This window comes from Chionomys nivalis, chromosome 19, assembly GCF_950005125.1.
Source record: "Chionomys nivalis chromosome 19, mChiNiv1.1, whole genome shotgun sequence".
NCBI lineage: Eukaryota > Metazoa > Chordata > Mammalia > Rodentia > Cricetidae > Chionomys > Chionomys nivalis.
The window spans coordinates 33569868-33594368 of record NC_080104.1 but is presented as its reverse complement, the minus strand read 5'-3'; the positions used below and the strand labels follow the sequence as shown (position 1 = coordinate 33594368).

The 24501-nt window shown below is 43.3% G+C and overlaps 2 protein-coding genes across 6 annotated transcripts in view; one reads left to right on the top strand and one right to left on the bottom strand.

Annotated features, from left to right (window-relative positions):
• The window catches only part of Nms (neuromedin S), a 40056-nt gene extending 21853 nt beyond the window's left edge, over window positions 1–18203 (bottom strand). For all 4 annotated transcript variants that reach the window (XR_009055622.1, XM_057751746.1, XM_057751741.1 and 1 more), the window contains exon 1: window positions 18145–18203. The gene's annotated coding sequence lies outside the window, so the exon portion shown is untranslated. The remainder of the gene's footprint in view (window positions 1–18144) is intronic.
• A 46-nt stretch (window positions 18204–18249) lies between these two features.
• Chst10 (carbohydrate sulfotransferase 10) overlaps window positions 18250–24501 on the top strand; it is a 31174-nt gene continuing 24922 nt past the window's right edge. The window contains exons 1-2 of one of the 2 annotated variants that reach the window (XM_057751737.1): window positions 18250–18612; window positions 20545–20650. In XM_057751737.1, coding sequence (XP_057607720.1) covers window positions 18250–18612; window positions 20545–20650 — 469 coding nt within the window. Of the gene's footprint in view, window positions 18613–20076; window positions 20180–20544; window positions 20651–24501 lie in introns of those variants that run through there. The other variant, XM_057751738.1, reaches the window with a different exon arrangement.

Here is a 24501-nt window from a genome sequence, read left to right as displayed (position 1 = left end):
TGGCCCTGGGCCTTTCGCAGGGAGGTGGAGGAGGCTTTTAATAACTGTTTCTATTTCAGTAGAGATTATAGGTCTGTCTAAATTGCTTATTTGATCTTGGTTTAACTTTGTGCCAAGAAAATAATCTATTTCATTTAGATTTACCAATTTAGTGGAGTTCAAGTTTTTAAAGTATGTCGTTAGGATTTCCTCTGTGTCAGTTATGCCTGCTAGTGCTCTTAACCACGGATGCACCTCTCTAGCTGATTTTTAGACCTTCAGAACTGGTTTATAGTAGGGATTTAGGAAAATTTGGAGCCACGGGCTAAAACACCCTAGGGTATGTACACAGAAGTCAGGAGTGAGGACAGAGGCAGATCAGAAGAGAAACACAGGCAATGTGGTCCAAGCTCGTGAGCTTGTGGGGAATAAGGACCACACCAGGGCTTGGACCAGAGGCCATTCATGTTACACTCTAGCAAAGAATCTGGCCGTGTTTTGAAAACTTGGGAGAGGCTGAATTCAAAAGGCATAGACCAATTTGTTTGACAGAGGAAGTTCCAAGCTAGAATCACATTCAGGCTATGCAATCGTTATTGCTCACTTTGTTACGAAGACTTACATCAAGAGAGAGCAGAGTGTGGAGCCAAAAGATTAAAAAGCATTCATGTAGCACAATCAATAAAGGTGCCTGAACCTAGATAAAGTTAGAGACATGACTCTAAGGACAGATCAACATCAATAGTTAGAGAGATTATTGTCACTGATGGAAAACAAGGAACTTTACACTGGGACCATTGAGAAGGTACCCTTAGGACAAGACCTGACCCGATGAAAGCTCTGCTTTGTAAAAATGCAGACTCATTTGAAAAACTTCCATAAATTAAAAGAAAGCATTTAATGTATCTATTGAGACTGAGTTCCACAATTCCACATTCTGATTGGTTGTGGTTCTCTATAATGGCCTCTGTCTGTTGTAAAGAGAAGTTTCCTTGATGGGGAGTAAGGACTTCATTTATCTATGGGTATAAGGAAAATTATTTAGAATGTACCTAGGTATTATTTTGGTTTAGAAGAGCAGTGGTTGTAGGTTCTCCTGCAGAACCCATAGCTTCACTAGTTCAGGGAGGTTTGCTAGGTTTCCAGTACGAGATATGATTTCTTCTTGTTGAACAGGTCTTAAGTTCAACCAGAGAGCTGTTGGTCACTGACAAGGTCTGTGTGGCCCCTGCTGCAGTCTTAGAATTATAGTGCCTTTCTCATCATCGATATGGTTCGCAAGCATCATCAGCTATTGGTTGCTTCTCTCCTTGGGAAGCTTGCATGGTGACTTCTGGTATTCTAGTCCTCAGGGAGGAGGTTTTCCGATCAGTTCCAGCTCAAGGTCCTCTGGGCCCTGTGTCCAGAGTACATGGTGTCTTTCACAATCGAGACTTACCTACCTCTAGGGGACCTCTAGGGGATAACCAAGGGCAGCAGCAATAACTTGTAATGTTTGGGAAGTCACTTGGACAACCCTGACCAGCCACTCAAAAGAGGGTTTTTCATGCCTAGTGTTGGGGGTTTTGACCTAAATCTCAGAGATCATTGCAGAAGTGGGGTTTCATGGGTAGGATGATTGTAAGAGCCAGAGGAACATGGGGTTTGCTAAGCTATGGTGTCTCCTAGGAATGTCAGAAGTTACACACACAAGGTTTCACCAATATGATTGCCAAACATGAGCTGAACAAGGATAGCAATAGATAAGCTGGTGTGGGTGGAGGAAAACACCAGAGACCTCAGACCTACACAAAGAACAACATGAAACAAAGAAATACTGGGAGAGGGAGTCTTTACCAGAAAAACACACACCAGTTGGTCATCCAATACCAAATTGTCATCCCCCAAAACTATATGCTAGGAACATTATATAGACTGAGCAGCTTGGTACTCATGGATTTAAGAGGGGTGTGTGTGTGTGTGTATAAACAGCAACTAATAAAAAAGAAGGCCAGGAATTTGAAACAGAGTAAGGAAGGGCATATGGGAGCATTTGAAGGAAGGAGGAAAAGGAAGGGAAAAATTATGTAAGTATATTATAATCTTAAAAATAAAAGAAATAATTTTTAAAATAATGCACACCTATATCTATATCTAGATAGATAGATAGATAGATAGATAGATAGATAGACAGACATTCTTTAAAATACTAAAAGGAAAGTATTTGAACAAAGAGAGAGAGACTAGGGCATCCTTTTTGAGCAGTGTTACCTACGTTCAGCCATGAAATAATACAGAGATTCCGTGGCTGTGACAGGATAACTTGGCACCATTCACGTAGAACTAGTTTTTACAAATGTGAAAGACTCAAAAATGAGGGGTTCACAGAGGCTTGCACCAAAGTTCCAGGAAGTACTGAGGCCAGGAAACATGTACCAGGATTGAACTCACTGAATGAATTTCCTAAGCAGGCTGTGTGTGAAGCTGGAAAGGTGAATGAAGACCCAGGGATATGGAAAATGCCCAGAACCTGGAGAAACTCATTGAAGAAAGTGGCAGGAACTGAACCAGAGAAAAAGAGATCTCATGTGCCAGAGGCAACAGAACTGTAAGGGTGGGTCTGTCCAAACCCATTGGAGCCTAGATGATACCACCAAGAACCCCAAAAGCCTATGTGTAGCTGAAACATTTGCTGTCGACTCTGTTGTGTTTAGGTCTTGCTTTGGTCCAGTGTTTCATTATTAGACTCCTGTCCCCTTCTTGGAAATATTAATATCTACTCGGCTATTGTATATTAAAAATCTGCGACTATATTACAGGTGAACACAGTTAAGAGATTACCTTGAGTCTGAGAATGGATTTGAACTTAGACCTTTCAACAGTGTTGGAATTAAGTCTTAGGAGACTCTAAATGCCCCCTTGCATCATGAGATGGTCATGAGTTTGGGGACCAAGGGAGAAAAGTTATAGTTTAAAAGTGATGTGTTTCAGTGTCAGGTTGACAAGAGGTAAGCTTGTAGGGTTAATCTTTCTCAACTTGACTGGATTTAGAATCCTCTAAGAGATACACCTCTGGATGTGTCTATGAAGGCATTTCCAGAGAGACTTAGCAGAAGATGGAAAACACACCATTTATGAATTGGCAGCATCCAATGGGCTGGGGATCCAGAGGAAACAAAAGGAGAGAGCCTGATGAGCAAGGATCCATCTCTCTCCGCTTCCTATCCAGCTAGATATGAGCAAGTAGCTTTCTATTACTATGGCCACAGCTGGGACTCATTCCGGACACAATGCTGTCAGCGCCATGATGGGCAGAGTCCCTGCACTGCAAGTCAGAATAAATCACAGCTTTCAGCTGCTTCTTTCAGGTATTTGCTCACATCAATAAGAAAAAATAAGCTAATATATTGGTTTTCTCTTTAACAATATAAAAATGGTATTAATATTAGAAAACCTCCACCTACCTTGCAGGGTTGTTGGATTGCATAACAGTATATCTAATCTTTGGGATTTTTCTCAACACCCAATTCCATCCATGACTAAAGATAATTTGACTTCTTCTTTGCTACAGACACCTGAAAATGTCTAAATCTTCACCTATTCAGTCAGCAAGGCTGCTGTTTGCTATACAACTTTTTGTGCTGTCTTTGGGATTGGGAAGATTTTTTGGTGATAATCTTGACCAGATTATTGAAATTCTCTTTTATGTCATGTTTGTGCATAATTTTTACCACATATGAGTATTGAGTGTTGATATTGGAGCACTATAAATAGCTGTCATTCTAGAGTGAACATTGAATTCTGGTAAATTCTAGGAAACGTCTTTTTTTATTTACTTAGGTAATCATACTATTCTGACTTTTATTCTTTCTATGTGAGTTTCTTTTTAAATATTAGAAATGTTAATTCCACCTGGACATGGTGGCACACGCCTTTAATTCCATCACTTGGGGCAGAGGCAGGCAGATCTCTGAATTCGAGGCCAGTCTGGTCTACAAAGCTAGTTCCAGGACTTCCAGGATTCTGTTACACAGAGAAACCCTGTCTAAATATGTATATACATACATATATATATATATATATATATATATATATATATATATATATGAAATCTGTATTGTATTCCTCCAATGTAATGTGCATTTGTTCATGTTGAATTATCATTTTTATGTACTACAGGGTTTTGTTTGCCATTATTATGCTAACATTTTCCTGTATTTTTAATCATGACAGCGTGATGAGACCCTGAAGAGAGAGACAGAATCTTTTATTACAAATAAGAGCTTCATTAGGAGAGCCAGCGATCAGGAAGCACATGACTGGGTACCAAAGGGAGACATCCTTCAATTCTAGAGGATGGAGAGGGTTTCTTGTCCTTACAGTTTTCTGGACTAGAGAAGGGTTGAGGCGGTCATAACATGTGACTTTGCCTACACACCAGAAGTCATAAGGTAGGAAGTCACTGGATAAATGTAAAAGTCTAAACAGTTGTCTCGAACCCTGGTATCGGGGATAGCTAGGCTTACATCTATAAGGGAGGGGAGTCTGCAAGGGCACAGCACACTCCATCCATCTACTCTCTATCCAGGAGAGCTGCAGCAGAGGGCATGGCCTGATCGCCAGGAGCCAGAGGCCCTGCAGCCCGATAGCATTGGTCTGAGAACAGTTAAAAATGTCATCAAGAGTGCATCTACTGTTCCCTGTGATAACGATCCACATCATTGGCTTGAAAGATGTTTAGATCCACACTGTAGGAAACGCACATTATATTGCGACCCAGTGTGCATGGATGCATGGGTCTGTGTGTGCACAGTACTCGCTTATGAAAGGGTTGTTGCATTTAATGGAAAAGAGGCACTATTTTCTAGTCAGCATCCTTCTATCATTTTAAATGATGGCAATGGAGCATTAAATCTAATTCTCAACCGATGTCATGTGTAGGCTGAAGAAGCACAGCCTGCATGTCATATGCGCTATAGAGGCACATGCTGCTACTGTCGCCGTTATTGCTATTAACCTCTGATCTCTAGCACCTCAAACAATGCTTGGCACGTAGCATCTGATAACCGTTTGTAAATGAAGAAAGTTGTTGATCGGTGCCTTTGGCTGTGTGCTTTCAATAGAAGGTTCAGCGTAGTGTGTCTCGAAAGGCATTCTTCACCTTGATTCATAATGAATGAGGGTATCACTGAGGCCCATCTCTGCTTCTTAAAATTAATAGCAAAATAAATCTGTCAGCCACCAGGAGGAAGAGAGGCTGGGGTGTAATTACCATCACCTACACATATGCCCACTCGCTCATCCATGCAAGGCATCTCTCACCCCACTGTCACTTCATCAGGGAAATTACCTGCGGGGCTGAAGGGTAGATGAATTCTACCTTGAACTTGGATTCTGCTGTTCATTACCAAGGGAAAGGCTTACAGACAACAATGCAGCACTGAAAAGCTGTCTCTGGCTATTGCAATCAAAGCCGTTTAAGAGCAGGAGTAACCAGCACACCTCGTCTACCACAGAATTTCTCAAATGAGGGCCGGTTATTACAATCAGTGTATAATTTGAAATGGTCTGTTCCAATAAATGGGACTATGCCATCAAAATTCTCCAGCTGACTTTAAAAAGCATTTTCAGCACCCAGCAATGTGATCCAACCAAGAGGGAGTTTGGGAAAATCAAAATGTTTCCATTCAGAGAGAGAAATACAGATGAAATGCCACTATTCCTTTGTGCATTTCGGAGTCTCTCACCCTGAGAACTCTCAAGCAGACAGGGACGTGCACCCGGGTTACTAATGGCAGTTGTTTCCAAGACACTCAGTGCTATTGCCAGAGAATTGGGAAAGTCTTTAGACTAGAAACCAAGAGGGCTTAGCCCAAAACTGAATGTGGCTCTGACAACGAGGAATAATGGAACTGCAGGGGATTTATGAAGACTGTCTTCACTGAGCAAAAAGTGTTACAGAACAATTATTTCAGAATTTCTCTGTTTTGTCCCCATAATGGCCATTCTTAAATTAATATAGCGTTTTACAGTTAGGGATGTCTAGTACTGGGAGCCTGCAGTAACGCAGAGCCGTGACTGAGCCAGCGTTCCAGATGCTGCTCTTATTGGACTCACTGAGGGAGGTTGGTTTGTTTGTTTTTATCTTTGAGTGTCCAGTCCTAACCAGAACCTGCTAGAGTAAAGTCCACCAGAGGACAGAACTCAGAGATGCACATTTGCTTGGCACACTCAAGGTGGTTTCCTGACGGCTCCTCATGGATAGCATTTTTACCAAGGTGCGTCTTGGTGGGAAGGAAAACAGAGCATGCTCGTGGTGAGTTCCAGCTTTCCATTCCACATAGAGCCTTTCTGACATCAGCCCTAAAAGAATGTTCGGCCATGAGACAGCAGGGCTTACTACTTACAGTCTGTGCACGCTTATTATTAATAGGCCTTATCTGTGAGGGTTCCATTTTTCCAAGCTATATGAACTCAATATTAGAAAAGAAATAGAACCAATTTTTCAAAATGTCAACCCAGAAATACTTTGCCATAAGAAATGAACCCACTGTTGCATTCTGAGCTACACACTACACACACACACACAAAAAAAAAAAAAAAAACAAACTTATCTCTCTCTTTTTTTTGTTTGTTTGAAATAGAGTCTCCCTTTGTAGTGCAGGCTAACCTGGAGCTCATAATGTTCTTGCCCCTGCCTCCCAAGTGCCAGATTATAGGGTTATAACACTATAATAACACCTTGTTCTTGTAATGTTATCTTGATTTTCATTCTTCTTATAAAGTAAGGGACAGAAAAGGAAGGTTCTAGTCTTCAATGATTATAGAAAAATAGTAATTATATTTTCAATCAACTAGAGAGATATTAATTACCTAACTATATGCCACATATATGAATGCCACATATAAAAAAATCAGTGCACTCGTTTCTTATTATTTTCTTCTTAAACAAATGCTTCTATGTTTTCCTTGTTTGATATGCTCCTCTTCTTACCTAAATATAAATGTGCAAACTTACAGTGGCTGCAGTTTCACATCCAGCTCACACAGAAGGGCAGACAGTGTAGAGCCAGAAGGGAACACAACAAGTTGTTCAAAATAGCAGACCTATAGCTGCTCACTGCTTGAAAGCCAATGTTCTGGAGAGGAGACAGGAAGTAAGAAACACGGGCTTATTTAAGGGTCACTGAGGATGGAGATTCTGTTCCCTCAAAGCTATCCCTTTGTGAATTCAGGGGCATGAGAGGCTTCTATGTGGGGAGAAAGGGGTCTGCCCTTGTTTGCTTTCTGTTGCTGTGATAAACACCATGGCCAAAAGCAACTCGGGGAGGAGGAAGTTTATTTCAGCTTACACTTCCAGGTTCACAGTCCATCACTGAGGGAGACAGGACAGGAACTCGAGGCAGGTATTATAGAAGAAGACTACTCATTGGCTTGCTCTAGAAGTTAGGACTTCTCCTTAGCTAGCTTTCTTATCTAGCCCAGGACCTCCTGCCTGGGAATGGTGCCGCCTCTAGTGGGTTGTGTCCTCCTACAACACATTAGCAACCAAGAAAATGTGCCACAGACATACTCACAGGCCAATCTGATGGAGACAATGCCCCATGGGAGACTCCCCTAGCTAACTCTGGTCTGTGACAGGCTGAGAGCTGGAGCCAACTGGCAGAGAAGTGCAGGGCAGAAGTAGGCAGGAAGCCCACCTGCTTGAGTCATGCATGCATCTAGGCCCCCAAACCATCTTCGCTACTCAGATATTGCTTTCCTTTCTCTTCAGTCTGGAGAAATGGCCATTGTCTCTTGTGCCACAGAATAAAAATTCTTGATCCATACTTTGATAGTATTTACAATTCAGCAGGTGTTCCAGCTTTAAGAAACCAAGGACAGATCACTGTGAGAACGTCTTGGGACCGAGGCTTTATGTGCGCGTTCCCCTCTCTGAAGCATCTGCCTCTAGTAAAGATCTCAGTCACTTAACAGGGTTTTGTTTGTTGTGATTTTAGAATTTTTGTGAGCAAAGGGAAAAAACCAAGAACAGTTTCCTGAGGGGAAATTTTGCAAAATAAAGCTAGTCCTAAGTAGGTGATAAAACAAAATAATGTAGCCTTTATTGCCATGTCATTAATAGCTGTTGCCGATTTCTGGCCCTCGTGGACACTCATATTTTCTGTCTCTATAGATTTTTCTTCCTCTCAACATTTCATACAGACACATAAAATATGCGGTTCTTTGTGGCTGTTTTTCTCAAATTAGCACAATATTTAAGGCTCACATTTGTTATAGGATGCACGGTGCTTCATTCTTCTTGGATGAGGAAAGATATTCTACTATACGGGTATATTACTTCTAAAAAGCATCCATTGTTTGATGGGCATTTGGATTGTTTCCTTGAGTACTGTGGGTAATTATGTGAGCGATCATGCATTCGTACACAGACACGCTTTTATTTCTCTTGAGTATTTTGAGCATATTCTGGAAGAATTGATTTGCTGGAGTTTTGGAAACTCTCTTTTTAGTGTCATGAAAACACAATTAGTTTTCTAAAACAACGACCATTGTACATTCTCACCAGGATACATAAAGCTTTTTTCCACAATTTGCTAATAGTTGTTTCTATGATTTTTATAGTCATTTTAGTGGATGTGAAATGATAGCTCATTAAGACTTTGATTTTCATTTCCCTGCTAATAATGATGATGACCATCTTTTCATGGCTTATTGGGTATTTATACAGCTGAACAAATGTCTAGGCAGAACTTCTGCCCACATTTAAATTAGGCTATCTGCATTTTTATTATCAAATTTAAGAAATCTGCAGATAATTTAGGTATTAGTCTGCCATGGTCTGGATCTCAAATGTCCCCCAAAGATCATGTGATAAGGGCTTAGTTGCCAGACTGTGGAGGGGTCAGCAGCTCTTAGGAGGTGGATGTGCAGCTGGAGGAAGAGGGACCATGGCCTTGAGGACATACCTTATTCTGGTCCTTGTTTCCAGTTCCCCTCTCCCTCTGTAATTCTTCCCCTTGGTCTTTCTTTCTCTTTTCTAATCACTCTCTCATTCTCTTCCACACATTCTCTTTCTCCCCCTCTTTCCTTCCTATCCTCTCTTGACTGAGCTTAACTCAACTACACTTTCTTTGTTGTAATGTTTTACCTGATCACAGGCCCAGAAGCCACAAAGCCAAATGACCATGGACATAAGCCTCTGAAAGCAATAACCAAAAGAAATCATTCTTCCTTTAATGCCACTTTTGTCACCTATTTCTTTCATAACCGCAGATACCTATCACATAGTTCTTTATTATGTGTCTTTTTATATGAGATAGGCAGGTAGTAGATTAGGTAGGTAGGTAGGTAGGTAGGTAGGTAGGTAGGTAGAGGATAGATGATAGAAAATGTTTTCTCTTTGGTTTATCTCTTCACCTTTTGCTGTAGCTTAGGACCTTAATCCCAAAAGTTATATGTTAATAAATTTGGGGTTGGGTCCATAAAGAAGTGACTGGAAGTTCCCATGAATAGGTCAATAATAACCTAACACCCATACATGAATCCACTGTAGATGAATAGGTCAATAATAACATACACACCCATAAATACATCCATTGTGGATGATTAGGTCAATAATAACCTGCATACCCATAAACAAATCCACTGTGGATGACCAGGTCCCTGAGAGATCAATTTTTGGTATAAGAGTGAGCTCTCTCCTTTCTAGCATGACGGGGAGCCTCCCTACTGTGTTGTGGAACAGCAAGAAGGTCCTTGCCAGGTGCAAAGCAGGCAGATGCCAGCCCCATGCCCTTGGCATTTTCTTAGGATCTGGAATTGTAACACAATTAAGTCCCTGTTCTTCATGCATTACCAAACCTGTAATATGTAGTTATAGCATCAGAAAACAGATGAAGACATACCTTGGAGAAAAAAACACTCTAAACTTTGAATGAAGTCTATTTGTGTTTTCTCTTGTAGTTTGTGCTTTCAAAACCCACTAAATCTAAAAACTAACTGACCTAAAAACCACTCACCTAAAATCCACTGCTGAACCTTAAATGAGGTCTGACTAGTTTCTGAAGCACTATGCAGCCCAGGCAGGCCTTGAACTTGTGACTCTGGTCTCAGTCTCTTGAGTTGTGGGGATGCTAGGCCTGTACTGTCGTTTCCACATCAAGTTCATCAGCTTTTGTCATCATTCTCCAGGGGTGCCAGCGAAGTCATTCACAGTGAAGACAGAAGTGAAACTCTCTGTTTGCAGAGGACATAATACTTCATGTGGGAAATGCCAAGATCTTCATGGAAAAAAATATTAGAACTAATAAATCATTTCAGCCACTCTGTAGGACCTGAACATGACTTCAGAGCATTCTGGTTGGGCCTCTATGATGCTTTCATTTTCATTCTCTTGAAAGCATTTTCCAATTTCACTTGTGAATTCTGTTTTGACTCTTCAGTTACTTGCAAGTGTGCTGTTCAGTCTCTGTGTGTTTATGACTTTTGCGGAGCTGGCTTATCACATGGCATGTGCATCATGAAGAGAGCCCTGTCGTCTGGAGGGCAAGGCATACTCAGATGCTGCTTCAGTATGAGATGCTCTATAGATAGTTCCTCTGATTCACAGATGAGGCAAAGGGGAGCTAGGCAGAATTAGCGGGTTACTTAACACTCCGCTGCGTTTGATTTTAGGTGTCAGTTATTTCCCCAGAGGCCTGTGTGTTAAGGGCCGTTAGTGCTTTCCTGTAGAAAGGGATCATAGTGTTGTAGAAACTGGGCTCAAGTAAATAACACCCACCACTGCTGGTGCACCAGGATCTGGGCTCATTAGTGCCACAGCCAGGTCATGTCCAGAAGCAGAATTCCAGCAATTTCTTATGCTTCAAAGACATAGACCCTGAATTTCCCGACTTTTAATCCAGTGGCGTGTTTTGTTTGTTTTTGGATTTGTTTGTTTGATTTGGGTTTGTTCACATGTTCCTAATAAAGCGTGTGAGCACAAACTCACACAAAAACAGGAAAGTAGGAGGGGGACTTGAGAAGAAGGGACTTGATAAGAGATGGAAGGGGTACAAAGGGACTCTGCTCAAAGAGCATTATGTCCATCCTTATGAAAGTGTGGAAGAATAAATAAAAGAAAAATTTAAAATAGTGCAATGAGTCATAGCATTGCATTTCCCCAACATTAAAAAATTATTAGTTGTTAGCTATTTCCTTTTTTTTCAAATTTATTCTTTGAGAACTTCACAATGAAATACGATCCTATCTACCCTCTAGTCTCTCCTCCAGCTTTCCCCAAATCTCTACCACCAGGTTCCCCTCCTGACTTTATACCTTGTATTTTTGTTTAATGAACCACTAAGTCCATTAGTGCTGCCCATATGTGCATGGTGGAGGAGAGCATCCACCGGAGCAGGGGTAACCTACCAGTGACCACGCCCCTACCAGGGACATGCTCCCCCAATGAAGAATGGCTTCTCCTTCTCCTCCACCAGCAGCTAGCAACTGCCAATAGTGCCTCCCTCTTTGTGCTGAAAGTTTAGCTGTCATGATCTTGTACAAGTCTTCTGCAGGCAACCACAAATTCTCCGGTGAATTCCCCAGTCCACCCCCAAACCAGGTATCTCCAACTTTGAATTTGCATGCATGATTAAAGAATCCAGGACAGACATTTTTTTTTCTTTTACAATAAAGAATTGGGGTTTCTTTCAGAATAGCAGTTCCCAAATATTATGATCTAAAGACCCATTTACACACTTGAAAATGTTCAAGGATGCCCCAAAGCTCTTGATAATCTCACTTACGTCCACATATGCTTAAGAGTATTAGAAATCAAAGCTGCAAGATTAAAATAGCTATTAAATCACTTTAAAATAAATATCCCCATATGCACATTACTACAAATAATTCATATTAAAGAAAAATAGCTATATTTTCATTGATTACAATTTTGCAAATCTCTTTAGTGGTTAACATTACAAAACAGATGAATTTATACACTTCCCTCTGCATGTTGTCTGTTATTTTAGTCCAGAAATATGAAGGAAATTCTTCATATAGACAAGAAGGACAAAAAGAGAAGTATTTTATTATTTCTAGGTAATTTGGGCTATTTATCCTTGGTATTAACACTCAGCAGGTCCAGCTCCTTAGACATTAGTGCACCATGGAAACCAAATGTCTATCAATGAGTATATTTGTACTCTGTGAAAACAGATCATCAGTGTAGGGTGTTTCCTAACACAGCTCCTTCTCTGATTCCCGAGACACTGATGGGTATCCTCCAAACCAATGCAAGCATGAACTAACTATCTGGGACCAAGACTCAACGGTTCAGGTTGACATTTTGGTCTCACAAGACTGCTTTTACTTTTATGTCAGTAACCCACTTCCTCCAGCAAGGCCACACCTCCCCAAATTTCCACTACTTCTCAAACTAGTATCAACCAGCTGGGGACCAACGCCTCTTGAGACTATCCTGAGCACTTCCTATTCAAATCGTACCACAATCCCATGTTTGACAACTTGCTAGAACAACTCAAAGAACTCAGTAAAACGGTTTACTAACTATAGTGGACTCATTGTAACTCAACAACCACCAAGTAGAGGTGATGGATGCATGGGACAAGCTTGGAGGGAGGAACACCAAGCTTCTGTGCCTTCTTCAGGCAACTCACTCCCCAGCTCTTAGATGTGCTCTGCAGCCTGGAAACTCTGAAGCCAGTTGCTTAGAGGTTCTCATGCAGGTTCCTTAAGAGGCTCCATCTGTTATTAATGCAGTCTTAAGTCCCTCTCTGAGTCCCAAAAGATAGGGCCCACAGTCCCTGTCTTCTATTCTAAACAGTTCTGGAAACCAGTTTCCTTTGAACGTGTCTACAGTTGTCTGAGTAGACCAGAAGGCATTCCTGTTTCCCTGGAGGTCCAAAGGGAATTAGGATCTCTAGAACAGAAAGCAGGTAAAGGCCATTGTTCTATCATTATATTACATTTTTAAAAGAATGGTAGATGTAATACTACCAGTCTCATCAGAAAAAAAAAATCTTTCAATTTTGGAATGTTGTTAAATTCACAATGGTGAATGAAAGTATTCCAAAATTCTGAAATACTATTTATAAAAAATACTAAATTTTTTAAATTAAAATTTTTAAAAATATTTTCACTCATTTCCTTTGAAGTAACGAGCTCTTTTCATTCATTTTGGGGAAAAAAAAGGGTGTCAATTTCTCAGATTCAATTGATGTGGGATTCCCCTCTGTATGCTGTGAATATCACTGGTGAATAAAGAAACTGCCGTGGCCTGTTGATAGGGCAGAACTTAGGTAGGTGGGGAAAACTAAACTGAATGCTGGGAGAAAGGAGGCAGAGTCAGGGAGGAGCCATGGAGCCACTGCCAGAGACAGACACAGTGGAACCTTGATGGTAGGCCACGAGCCTTGTGGTAAAACATAAAATAATGGAGATGGGTTAATTCTAGATGTAAGAGCTAGCTATCAATGTAAGAGCTACCTAACAATACACTTAAATGATTGGCCAAGCAGTGACGTAAATAATATGGTTTCTGTGTGATTATTTCGGGTCTGAGCTGCCGGGCGGCTGGGAAACAAAGTAACAGTCTTCCTACAACATTCAATAGCTACAATTTATGAATAGTTTGTTCTTTTGAGTAAAAAAAAAAAGTGGGGGTGGTGATTGCATGATGCCCTGGGCTCAAATTCCAGCTCCAAAAGAGTTATTTGCGTTGCAAAGCATCGCTGGCTGGGCAGCCTCCACCCTTTGCCATGACCTAGGACTGCTTCTGTGCACTTCTCGTCTGTGATGGCTATTTTTTTGTCAGCAGCACAGAATCTAGAATCACCTGGGAAGATAGTCTCAGTGAGGAATAGCTAGACCAGGTAGGCTTGAGGGTATGTCTGTAAAGGATGGTCTCGATAGTGTTAATCAAGGGGCAAAGATGCACCCATTGCAAGCTGCACTGTTCTCTGGGTTCGGGTCCTGAACAGTGTAAGCATAAAGAAGACAATGAAAATTTGTCTTCTTACTTGTCAAAATACAAGTAAGCATTCATGACCTCATCCCCACTCTGCTTCCAGACCGCTGATGCAATATGACCAACGGACCTCATATTTCTCTCAATGTGATGCATTCCGCCCCTCCACAATGGACATCATAAAGCCTTTTTCCCTGTCTTAGCTACTTCTCTATTGTCATGATAAAACACCATGATCAGATCACTTGTAGAATAGTTCCAGAGGGTTAGAGTTCATGACCATCATGGCCAAGAGTATGGGAGCAGTCAGGCAGGCATGACATTCGAACAGTAGCTGAGAGCTCACATCTGACCCACAAGTACAAGACAGAGAGAGAGAATTAAGAATGGTGTGGGCTTTTTGAAACCCCCAAAACCAACCCCCAGTGACACATTTCCTCCAACAAAGCTATACCTCTTAATCCCTTCCAAATAGTTCTACCAATGATTCAAACATTCGAGGGACCATTCTCATCCAAACCACAACACTCCTCTGAATTGTCGGTTTTTTTTGTTTTTGTTTTTGTTTTTTTTTTTTGTACAAAACCAGTCAGAATGTATTTACTCTACACTGTTAAGGACTTTTGGAGACTTAATTTTTAAAAAGACAGTTTGAGATACAGAATTATATATATATATATTATATATTATATATATATTAATTTTTAAAAAGACAGTTTGAGATACAGAATGACCATCTAAGCAAAAAATAAAATGATGAAAGAGAGGCTGAACAGCTTGGGCCAGAGCTCTTAACTGGAGATGTGTTTTGACTAGACTTCTTGCAGGTACTTCCTCTGTATATTCAAGGGGCTATAAATGTCAGGTTCACTTAGTGTGCTCTGGATTGAGAGCAAGATGACATCATACAGGTCAGACCACTTATCTCCGAGGATGGCAGGCAGATGTTGCCTTAGGTGTCCACACTGGAGCTGTTGCAGGTATGAGGAACTTGGCTATGGACACATGGTAAGGGTAGCCACTGGGGGACTCTAGGGGAAGATTATTCCTCAGATCTTCATTGATTACATCAGCTTCTTCAAGGGTGGTCCCTAGTCATTTGAATATATTATCTGACTGGCTACTGCTGTAGTCTGTCCTCCACAGGGACTGGGAAGCGCTCTAGCTGGTCTGGGCTCCTTTGCAGATGTGGCAGCAACAGGGTCACCATTTGAGAATCCATCTGCTGGTGCTAGCAGGAGGCTCCCTTAAGTTGTTTTTTATTAGGACATTTTTATCACAGAAAAAAAAATGACACTACAGCCCCATAGATCACAAGAGATATTATTGCTTCCTAAAGGACATTCTCATTTGGTTTTTACTGCAAGAATATGGTGCAGAGGGGTGAACTCTCAACTGATCGGGTTTCTCCCCCACTCCTAGGATACAGGCTGTGTTATCAATTTTATCTCCTAGATAAAATTGCCACTAGATTGATTGTTTGACAGTGAACAAGGCAAATCATACTCTTATGCATAACAAATAAAAATCACTTTTTTTTTTTTTCCAGATCCTGTGAAAACACTTTAGAGATGATCCCGGGAAAGAATGCATTGGGAAAGGGAAGAAACAAAGGGTTTCTCCACCCTTGTCTTTAGAAGGATCTGTTAGCTAAACTATGGGAACTAGTAACTCACAACAGGACAGTATAGAGCTGCATTCACAGTAGCGATGGCTGAATGGACCACAGAGCTGAGCCCATGGTGCCACTCCAGATGGCAACCAATGGTGTCAGAGAGTGTCCTTGAGAATGTCCTGCATCAAACAGGAGCACAAGTCTCACTGGGATCTTTTAATGAGACAGAGCTGACTTCTTGGTTCAGGCTGGCTTAACTCAAGGATTAAGGTCCCAGAAACTCAACAGCCACCCACGTCATTCTGAGCCAGTGGATCCCGGATTCACTGTCTTAACAATGCAAAGTATGACAAGCAAGGGGAGCAGATGAAAAGCTGGCAAATCTTTGGTGGGATAGAAAAGCAGCTCCCTATGAGGGAGGAGATTCAAAAGTGAGACCCCCTTTTAGACCCAGTGATTAAGCCTGACTGGGTCCGCCAAAAGACTGCTGTCTACCTGAAGAGAATGGATGTGGGGGAATCTGATTGGGAGTGGGGGGGGGATAAGGTGGGAAAGAGAAAGAGCATGCTCCAGAAAAGCCTGCTGCTGGGAGGCCAGCTGGAGGAAGCCCTTTCAAGGGGAGGTGTGGAGGAAGAGAGGTGGGGTGGTGAGGTGAGGGAGGGATTTAGTGAGGAGGAAAGCGGCTTAAGAACCTGAGCATGGGGGGGGGGGCAAGGGTTCCTGGGCAGCCATTGTCGGGACAAACGACAGTCAATGGTCAGTCATAATCATTAATCAATTGGGCCTTTTTTAAAGTTCACAGCTTCTGAGTTAAATCTACCGAGAATGAATGTTTCATCACACTGAAGCCTAGTTCAATACTCAGAGCCGGGTCTGTGCCTGGGGGCAGGAGAACAGGCTCTGAGCTAAACCTACAGCTCTTGAGCCAATGTTGCAGATCATAGGGGTCTACTCTCCGCGGTGGCTGTTTGTGTTGTTCATGGGGAGGCCTTCTGCTAGTCTGCAGACAACTCCTTCTGAGACGAGTTTACAGAGAAACCAGGCCTGCCACTTCGTAAAGGTTTTCCTGCAGAAGCTTCTTAACCTTATCTGGGGGGCGGGGGGTGTTAGGGGAGATGGGGGAGAGGCTACCCTACCTTCCTTTCCATCACAAGGACAAGTAGGACTACCTAAATGCCCAACTGGTAAAGGTTATTTCAAACCAGCTGGTTTTGAGTGAAATAATAACCCCAGAAACCTGATGCCACCACTGGCATCAGGACTGTACTAACCCCGTCCCCCTTTTTTTTGACAGGGTTTTTCTGTGCTGCTCTGGCTGTCCTGGGACTTGCTCTGTATGCCAGTTTGGCTTTGAACTCAAGGATTCACTTGCCTCTCTGCCTGCCTCCTTAGTGCTGGGATTAAAGGTGTGTGCCGCCATGCCCAGCTCTTCTTCTTCTTCTTCTTCTTCTTCTTCTTCTTCTTCTTCTTCTTCTTCTTCTTCTTCTTCTTCTTCTTCTTCTTCTCCTCCTCCTCCTCCTCCTTCTCCTCCTCCTCCTTCTTCTTAGTATTTCTCTTTATTAATTGATTTTTATTGAGCTCTACATTTTTCTCTGATCCCCTCTCTGCCTCTCTCCTCTCCTTCAACCCTCTCCCAAGGTCCCCATGTTCCCAATTTACTCAGGAGATCTCGTCTTTTTCTACTTCCCATGTAGATTATATCTATGTATGTCTCTTCTAGGGTCCTCATTGTTGTCTAGGTTCTCTGGAATTGTGATTTGTAGGCTGGTTTTCTTTACTTTATTTCTAAAAGCCACTTATGAATGAGTCCCTGCTTCTTAAGCAGGCTTTAATAAGACCCAGTAAAATTTCCATCAGGCCAATTAAGAAACTACGGATGGGGCTGGAGAGATGGCACAGTGTTTAAGAGCTGGTACCACCTTTGCAGAGAACCTGAGCACCCACATTAGGTAACTCACAACTCCCTCTTAACTCTAGCTGCAAGGTATCCTGTACTCTTCCGGACTCAAGTGTACACCCACACATCCATGGACATGCACATAGTCACATAACTAAAATAATAAAATGACATAATTAAAAGAAATTATGGATAGAGGAAGGTATGGTGCCCGATTCTTACTCTGCCCTATACTCCTGAGGCAGGGACAGGAGGATTGCCTCATGCTGCAGGCCAACCTGAACTTCACAGAGTTCCAATCAGTCAGTCTGTGCTACAACAACAACAAAAAAAAAACCAACCAACCAACCAAACAAACAAACAACAACAACAACAACAAAAACAAAGCAGAAGCCGGGTGGTAGCACACGCCTTTCATCCCAGCACTTGGGAGGCAGAGGCAGGCGGATCTCTGTGAGTTTGAGGCCAGCGTGGTCTACAGAGCGAGTTCCAGGACAGGCTCCAAAGCTACACAGAGAAACCCTGTTTTGAACCCCCCCCCAAAAAAAAAGTAAGAAAAGAAGCATAATTTAAAAACTAAGGAAGAATACAGACCTGTACTGTACCAAAGGTCTTGTGATCAGACCATTTACCAAGTTAAAAAAAAATTCAGGATTATTGATCTATTTATGTGGGGTTTTGTTTGTTTGCCTTTTTAGTTACCTTTTTCTAAATTTTGGATTCTGTTTGCCTTCTCAGAGGTGTTTTCTGGCACGGCGCTGTTGGTGCATCTGTTCAATTTCTCCACAGGAGGGTAGCTGGGAACCAATGGGAACCTGGGGGCCTAGGATGATGGCTGCGCCCGCCTCCTCCAAGCTTCCTGCGACGCGGACGCGCGCACAAGCACGGCGGCGGCGGCGACGCGCGCGGGCGGGTGGGCGGCGACGCGCAGGGCCAGGCCCGCACTCCGGGACTACGGTGGGCGGCGGCCTCGCGCCCCGGAGCCAGCGCGCACCCGGCTTCCTCCTTCCGGCGTGGCTACATCCCTGCACCCCGTGCGCCGCGGGTAGCGGCGCGAAGGTTTGGGGCGGGGCTGGCCTCCGGGACACCAGGGACGCCCACAGGCCCCGCGAGGCCGGAGCGGAGCGCCGGCAGCCGGGGAGGAGCGCGCGGGTACCGGCTGCTCGGAGGGTGAGCTGGAAACCCTGGGTTGGCGGGTCTCTCTGAGGTGCAGTCCCCCACCCCCATCCCGGGTGGACCGGAGGGTGATGGACTCGGTTTTCCCTGGCGAGCTACCTCGACGTGTGCTGGGGCGACTTAAAGACGTCCCTGGATGGAGAGCTTTCCAGACAGAGCTTTCATCACTTAATTATGCAACGAGGCGACGTCCTTGTGCGGGATGCAGTGATGAATGGAATCAGTAATACTTGTACCGTCCATCATCTACCTCTACCATCGTGGGCAGGGGATTTGCATTTGTAAATTGGGGTGGAGGTGGAAAGAGGAGAACATTTTCCGTCTTGGGTCCCGGGAGCGTGCGGGAGGGAAAAGAGGACGGGAGGGAGGAACCTGTGCAGCTTTTCCGAGTGAGCGCACGGTTGAGCGCGACTCCTGTGGCGCCAGGGGAAGGACCCGCTGGAACCGCAGGAGCGCTGCCAGCAGGTCCTGCGTGCTCCACCTCAGACTTTTCTCCACCAAGAGGCCTGACAGAAGTTGGAGGTCTAGACATCAATTTCTGCACTTTCTGGCTGGAAACATGAAACAGGTTTTCCAAAGGCTGGTGCTTTTTTCTAAGTCTACTCCAGGCAGGAAAGGGCTGGCCGGTGAATACAAAGTAGCGCAGCCAGGTTCTGGTTAGCTGAGCAGCTGGATTGTCTAAAAAATTTGTCCTGACCAGGCAGAGGCTCTGGGCCACAAGGAGTTGGGTCATTGCATTGGTCTGTTCGAATTGTCAAGAGTGGGGAATGGCTTGAGACATTGTTAAAATGAGGCAGCTCAGCTTCGTTCTGGCTTGCTGATCACCAGCCAGGACTTCATCTTTTTTAGGTGAGTGGGTTAAAAAGAAGAGACACAAAGAGAAAATGGCTTTCTACCTTGCGTCCCCTGGATAATCAGGACATAGTACATCTTGAAGCAGAATTGGAATTTCAGGATGAAAAGAAACATCTTTGCATGTTTGTTCTTGAACCCCCAAAGAACAGAATCTTAGGGAAATACCTGAGAAAGTCTCTACTTCCAAGAAACGAAGATAGGGGTTCTTGTAAAACTGAAATCTGAAAGAATTTGTAAATATTCTGGGCCTTTTTCAGCAATAATCGGGTCATTTTTTTTAAACTTGAGATTATACAATAAAAAAAGCTATGAGAGAGCCAGGGTTATAGCAGGGAGAGAGGACTATGAGAGACCTTACGGTCCCATGATCCAGTCTGTTTTCTCCTCACACCATCTAAATTGTTCAAGGTATGTGACATGAAATACCTAATTTTAACATTTTAGGATTTTTTTTAGAATAAAGGCATTTTTTTTGCTTATTTTGCCAACAACCCTCTTAAATTTGTGATCTCTCTAATCCCTGGAGGTTGACTTTTAATCCGTTATTCATTTATCAAATGCCTTTTGTCTAGAATCTGTCCGGTACTAAAGCCTGAAGGAACCTAGAATCCAGACTGTATCTGTCACTGGAATAATGGATGGTGCTGAATAAAAATTATTTACCCAGTGCTGAACAAATGAGACAGTGGGATTGGACTGGTTTTTGGTAAAAATATCTCATTAATAATTTTACTTTTCATACTAAATCACAGGATAACTTAAATAGCTAGCTCTCTTGGCATACTTTAAATATATTCTTGTTTATTAAAACAATTCAGGTGCTACCTGCTTTCTGTGAGGGACCTGTCATACAAAATACAGTTGAATAGTCCCAAGTGACTGTTTCCAGTTGAAACTGAGTTATATTAAGAAAATTCACCTAATTTTCAGTGGTGCTTTTGTTACTTTGTTTTAGTTTTGGTCTTTTTGTTTTGAGATGGGGTTTTGTATAGCCCAGTCTGACTTCAAACTCTGTATGCAGCTAAGGATGGCCTTGATTTCTCACTGTTATTTTAAAATCATCCTACACAGGACAAGAGGAGCCCCAAACCTCAAGCAGGGCAAGAACAGCATGGGAATGTGACACCTTCAACCCCAGGCCCCAGATGGTTCGTGATGGAAAATGTGAACCCATCAGGTATTTAAGATCATTGCTATTCAATATCTGTAGGGCTTCCTGTCTCGCTTGTATAGAGATTTTAGGGAACTTAAGCATCTGATGATGAATATGTGCATGCATAATTAGAAATGTCTCCTTAAATATACTAAGGGCACACACACACTCTGCAGCTAGCACTGAGTTGGTGCCCAGGTTGGGGGGGGGGCATCCCACACAGCTGTCCTGTGCAGGTGTTCACGATACTCCATCACTCACAGCTTCTGTGTTGACCGTTGTTGGATTTGTCACTGGACAGAGTTAGGATGTGTTTTCGTCCTGCTCAACAAGGACAACCCAACCTTCTAAAGCAGGGTTGGAAGGACTGCAGCAGAGAAGACAAAGAAAATTTCTGAACTCGGATCCAGAGAAACGTACGCTATGAATTTGAAAGCTCCAGCGATCTGTAGTATACTCTATAGGACAGGTTCATACGCTGAGCTGTGCTTTATTAAGCTGTAATTTAATAAATCTGGTGCTACCCTACAATCCAGAAACAAAAAGTATGACAGACAGATGATATCCCCATCGTACCAACCTTGGGCTCTGGTCCTCCTCTCCCCAGCATCCTTCTAGGGGTGATAGGTCCTTGTTATTACCAAATTGTATGGCGCTTCCTTCTGGTCTGGAAGTGTGAACACTGTATCTGTGAAGCCTGAGGTCTGTGTGATAGGGTGAGAACCAGAGCTCCCGCCTCAGCCCAGAGGGCCCTCAGCGGCTCTGCTCCTCAGGCCTTCCTCTAACCCCTCTTGCTCATGTTGCTCCAGGGACACTGGCCTCCCTGGAGCTTTCAGAATTCCAGACCTTAGACTGTGGCTTATTCAGCTCATCCTGATTTGCTCCATTCCCCTTTTCACCAGTTTTGGTTTTAATAAAAAATAATCTTTATTATATCAAATTATACATTCAAATATACAATTTCACTTTCTTCCAGGTATTTTGTTCAACTCATTGTAAATAAGGAACTGATTTATAAAGTCTTGGTATAAAAACATTCAGGGTTCTGGTCGGGAGGGTGGGTGGAGTGTTCTTTTTAGTGTTTATAATTTGTGCGTGTTTTTATATTTATTTTTCACACATGCACAAGTGTATATGTGTGTATAGTGTGTGTGCTAGTATATAGTGTGTGTGTGCTAGTGTGTGTCTGTATATATATATATATATATAGTGTGTGTATGTGTGTGTGTGTGTGTGTGTGAGAGAGAGAGAGAGAGAGAGAGAGAGAGAGAGAGAGAGAGAGAGAGAGAGAGAAAAGATACAGCACGTGGAGGTAAATCAGTTCTTTCCTTCCACCACGTGGAAGTCACACAGATGCTTAAGCAGGGAGGTTACATTGAGCAGGACCTACAGTGTATGGCAGGCCAGCCCCTACTAAGTGAAAAGCTCTGACAGCATGTTTTGAAAGTCCTCAGAATCCTACCAGCTTGTGGAAAGGAGCCAATCAATTGGGTGATAAAAATATATTCAAGTTTGGAGTTAGGCGCTGGTATTTGTGGACAAACAATAGTCTGCTGAAAAGTAACTTAATGTCTTTTAAACTGAAAAGCAAAAAAAGAAAAAGAAAAAGAAAAAAATTTTGGGTCATCCATAACTTCTTAAAATATACATCCTATTTAACTGCAAAAATTTCCCCTCAATCTTTGAGGATAAACGTTCAGGACTAGTGAAGTGAACTGTGGCAGAAAGAAAAAGACAAATCAACCGTTAGCATTCTGAAAACAAGAGTCTCATCTCAGCTGAAGAGATGAACTGTCGCCTCCCACCTTGTAGGACTAATAGGGAGCCCAGGATCTGGCCTTTCTATGCTGTGCTGCCTGAACAGCCTTGCAGTGAGAATGGCGATGCTTCGTTCTAGTCTCTCCAGGGAGTGCTCGCTCCCCTCCCCGCATTTATGTGTCTGTCCCTTTGCCCCACTTTTGAATGATGTAGCCAGGGTGTTTGCTGTAAGGCACCTAGCTGCTCCCAGTTCCCCGGCTGTGGCCCATAGCCACTTAACAGTTGGGGATACTGGAAAGACATCGCCATGCTGATGGAAGGCCAAGTGGTCACTTCCAGTGTTGAGCACTCTGCCAAACTCACCTTCTATCCTGGAGGCCCCAGCCTCCCTGCTCTTACCTTGCTCTGTTGCTAAGCACAGATCTTTCACCTAGCAAGTCAGTCTCTCTATTAGCATTCAGGAACGGAGCGGGTTATATTACTACATTATGTGAGTTGCTGTGTTCTCAGGGGCTCAGATCAGCACTTGGCGACTATTACTGAGTGAGTGAATGGCTAAAGCCTGTTTAAACAGAGTTGATTGGGCTTGCGTGCCATGGGACTTTTTCCGGAGCCTTTTCCTAAACCAGTGTGAGCATATTAAAAGCAGAGTGAAGGATGGGATTAGATTTGATCACAGAGCAGGAGAGGCTTCGTGCTTCAACAGGGGAAAAGCATGGGCAGCTGAGAAAAGTGAATCTATAGGCGTCCCTCTTTTCAAATGCAGGAGAGGGGAGGGTTGCATCAAAGACAGTACCTGCCCTGTGACTGTCATTAGTAATTGCGGCTGTTCATATGCACACTGCCTCTCTTTAGAGAAAGAGAAGAGAGACTTGGACTTCTTGGGGGTTCTGCTGTATTTTTTTCCCCTCCCTTGCTTCTCCATCTAGTCTCCAGTTCTGCCTGTGGGTTTTCAGAGCCCACCCTCTGACTTGGAATCAGATGTTGGCATCTTGACATGTGTAAGTACCACTTAGTGACTGGAAAGAGGAAAGCGCTGAAGATGGATACGCCAGCTCCTGGGGGCTGAGGCTCTGTGTGCAGGAGCATACTGTGACCGGAGAGGTGTGGGTACACTCAGCTCTGCCCCCACCGTTAGCTGGAAGTGGCATAGTGGAGTTGCATTTGGCTCCTTGAACAATGGGGAGTTAATTACAGAGAATGTCAGGCTTTTTAAAGGCTATTTATCACCTGGTTACCGGAAAGCAGTGGCCTTTCATGGAACCCTGGAGGAAGGACTGCATGCCAGCTTCCAGCCCCCTTGCAGATAGATATTGTGAACCTGAACCTTAACACCCTGGCATGGTGGCAAGCCTCAGGGAGAAGATTTATATTTAGGGGCTCAGTGCAGAGGCTCAGAGAAGTGAGACTCTGGGGTGCTTTTTGTTTAGAAAATAGGGCACATTGTCATAGGGTCTCTTTTCCCATGGGTAGCAAATCTTAACTCTACAGAGTCGAGTTCTCTATAGATGGAGAGCCAGAGAAGAGTGTAACAGAGACGCTGATGGGAGATGGTCTTAGATTCTAATCAAACTTTTCTCAGCTGTCTATTAAGAGCACATGTAATTCAGAGTATCGTTGGACTGCCCTGGCTCCATAAGATTTTGCAGCCAGTCTTCTTTAAATGTAAAGAGAGTGCCTATTACTCTGGAATGTGCCAAGAATCTGCATTTTAACTAGATCCTGGGGCGGGGGGAAGTGGGGACAGGGCTGGTGAGGACACTGAAGTTTGAGGAGGCTGAGTGAGGTGGAGAGTGACTGGACCAGCAGTTTCCTGTCCTAGGTGCTTATGAGAGTGTTGTATAGAGCTCGGAAAACTGCTTTGGTGTCACCTCCATAGGCATGTCCATACCCAGGGCATCACTGTTTCTCGAGATCTCTGTAGTGATTCTAACGTGCAGCCAAGACTGACAACCACTGGCCTCAACGTGAAGCCAGACTCATTAGATAGATGCTGCTGTAATCACCAAGGCAGTCACCTGTTTGTTAGCTAGACACGCCTCTCTCCGGGACTCATCAAAGCCCTCCGTACTGTATACTGTGGGTCTTCCTAGCTCCCTCACTGGTGTATGGGGGAG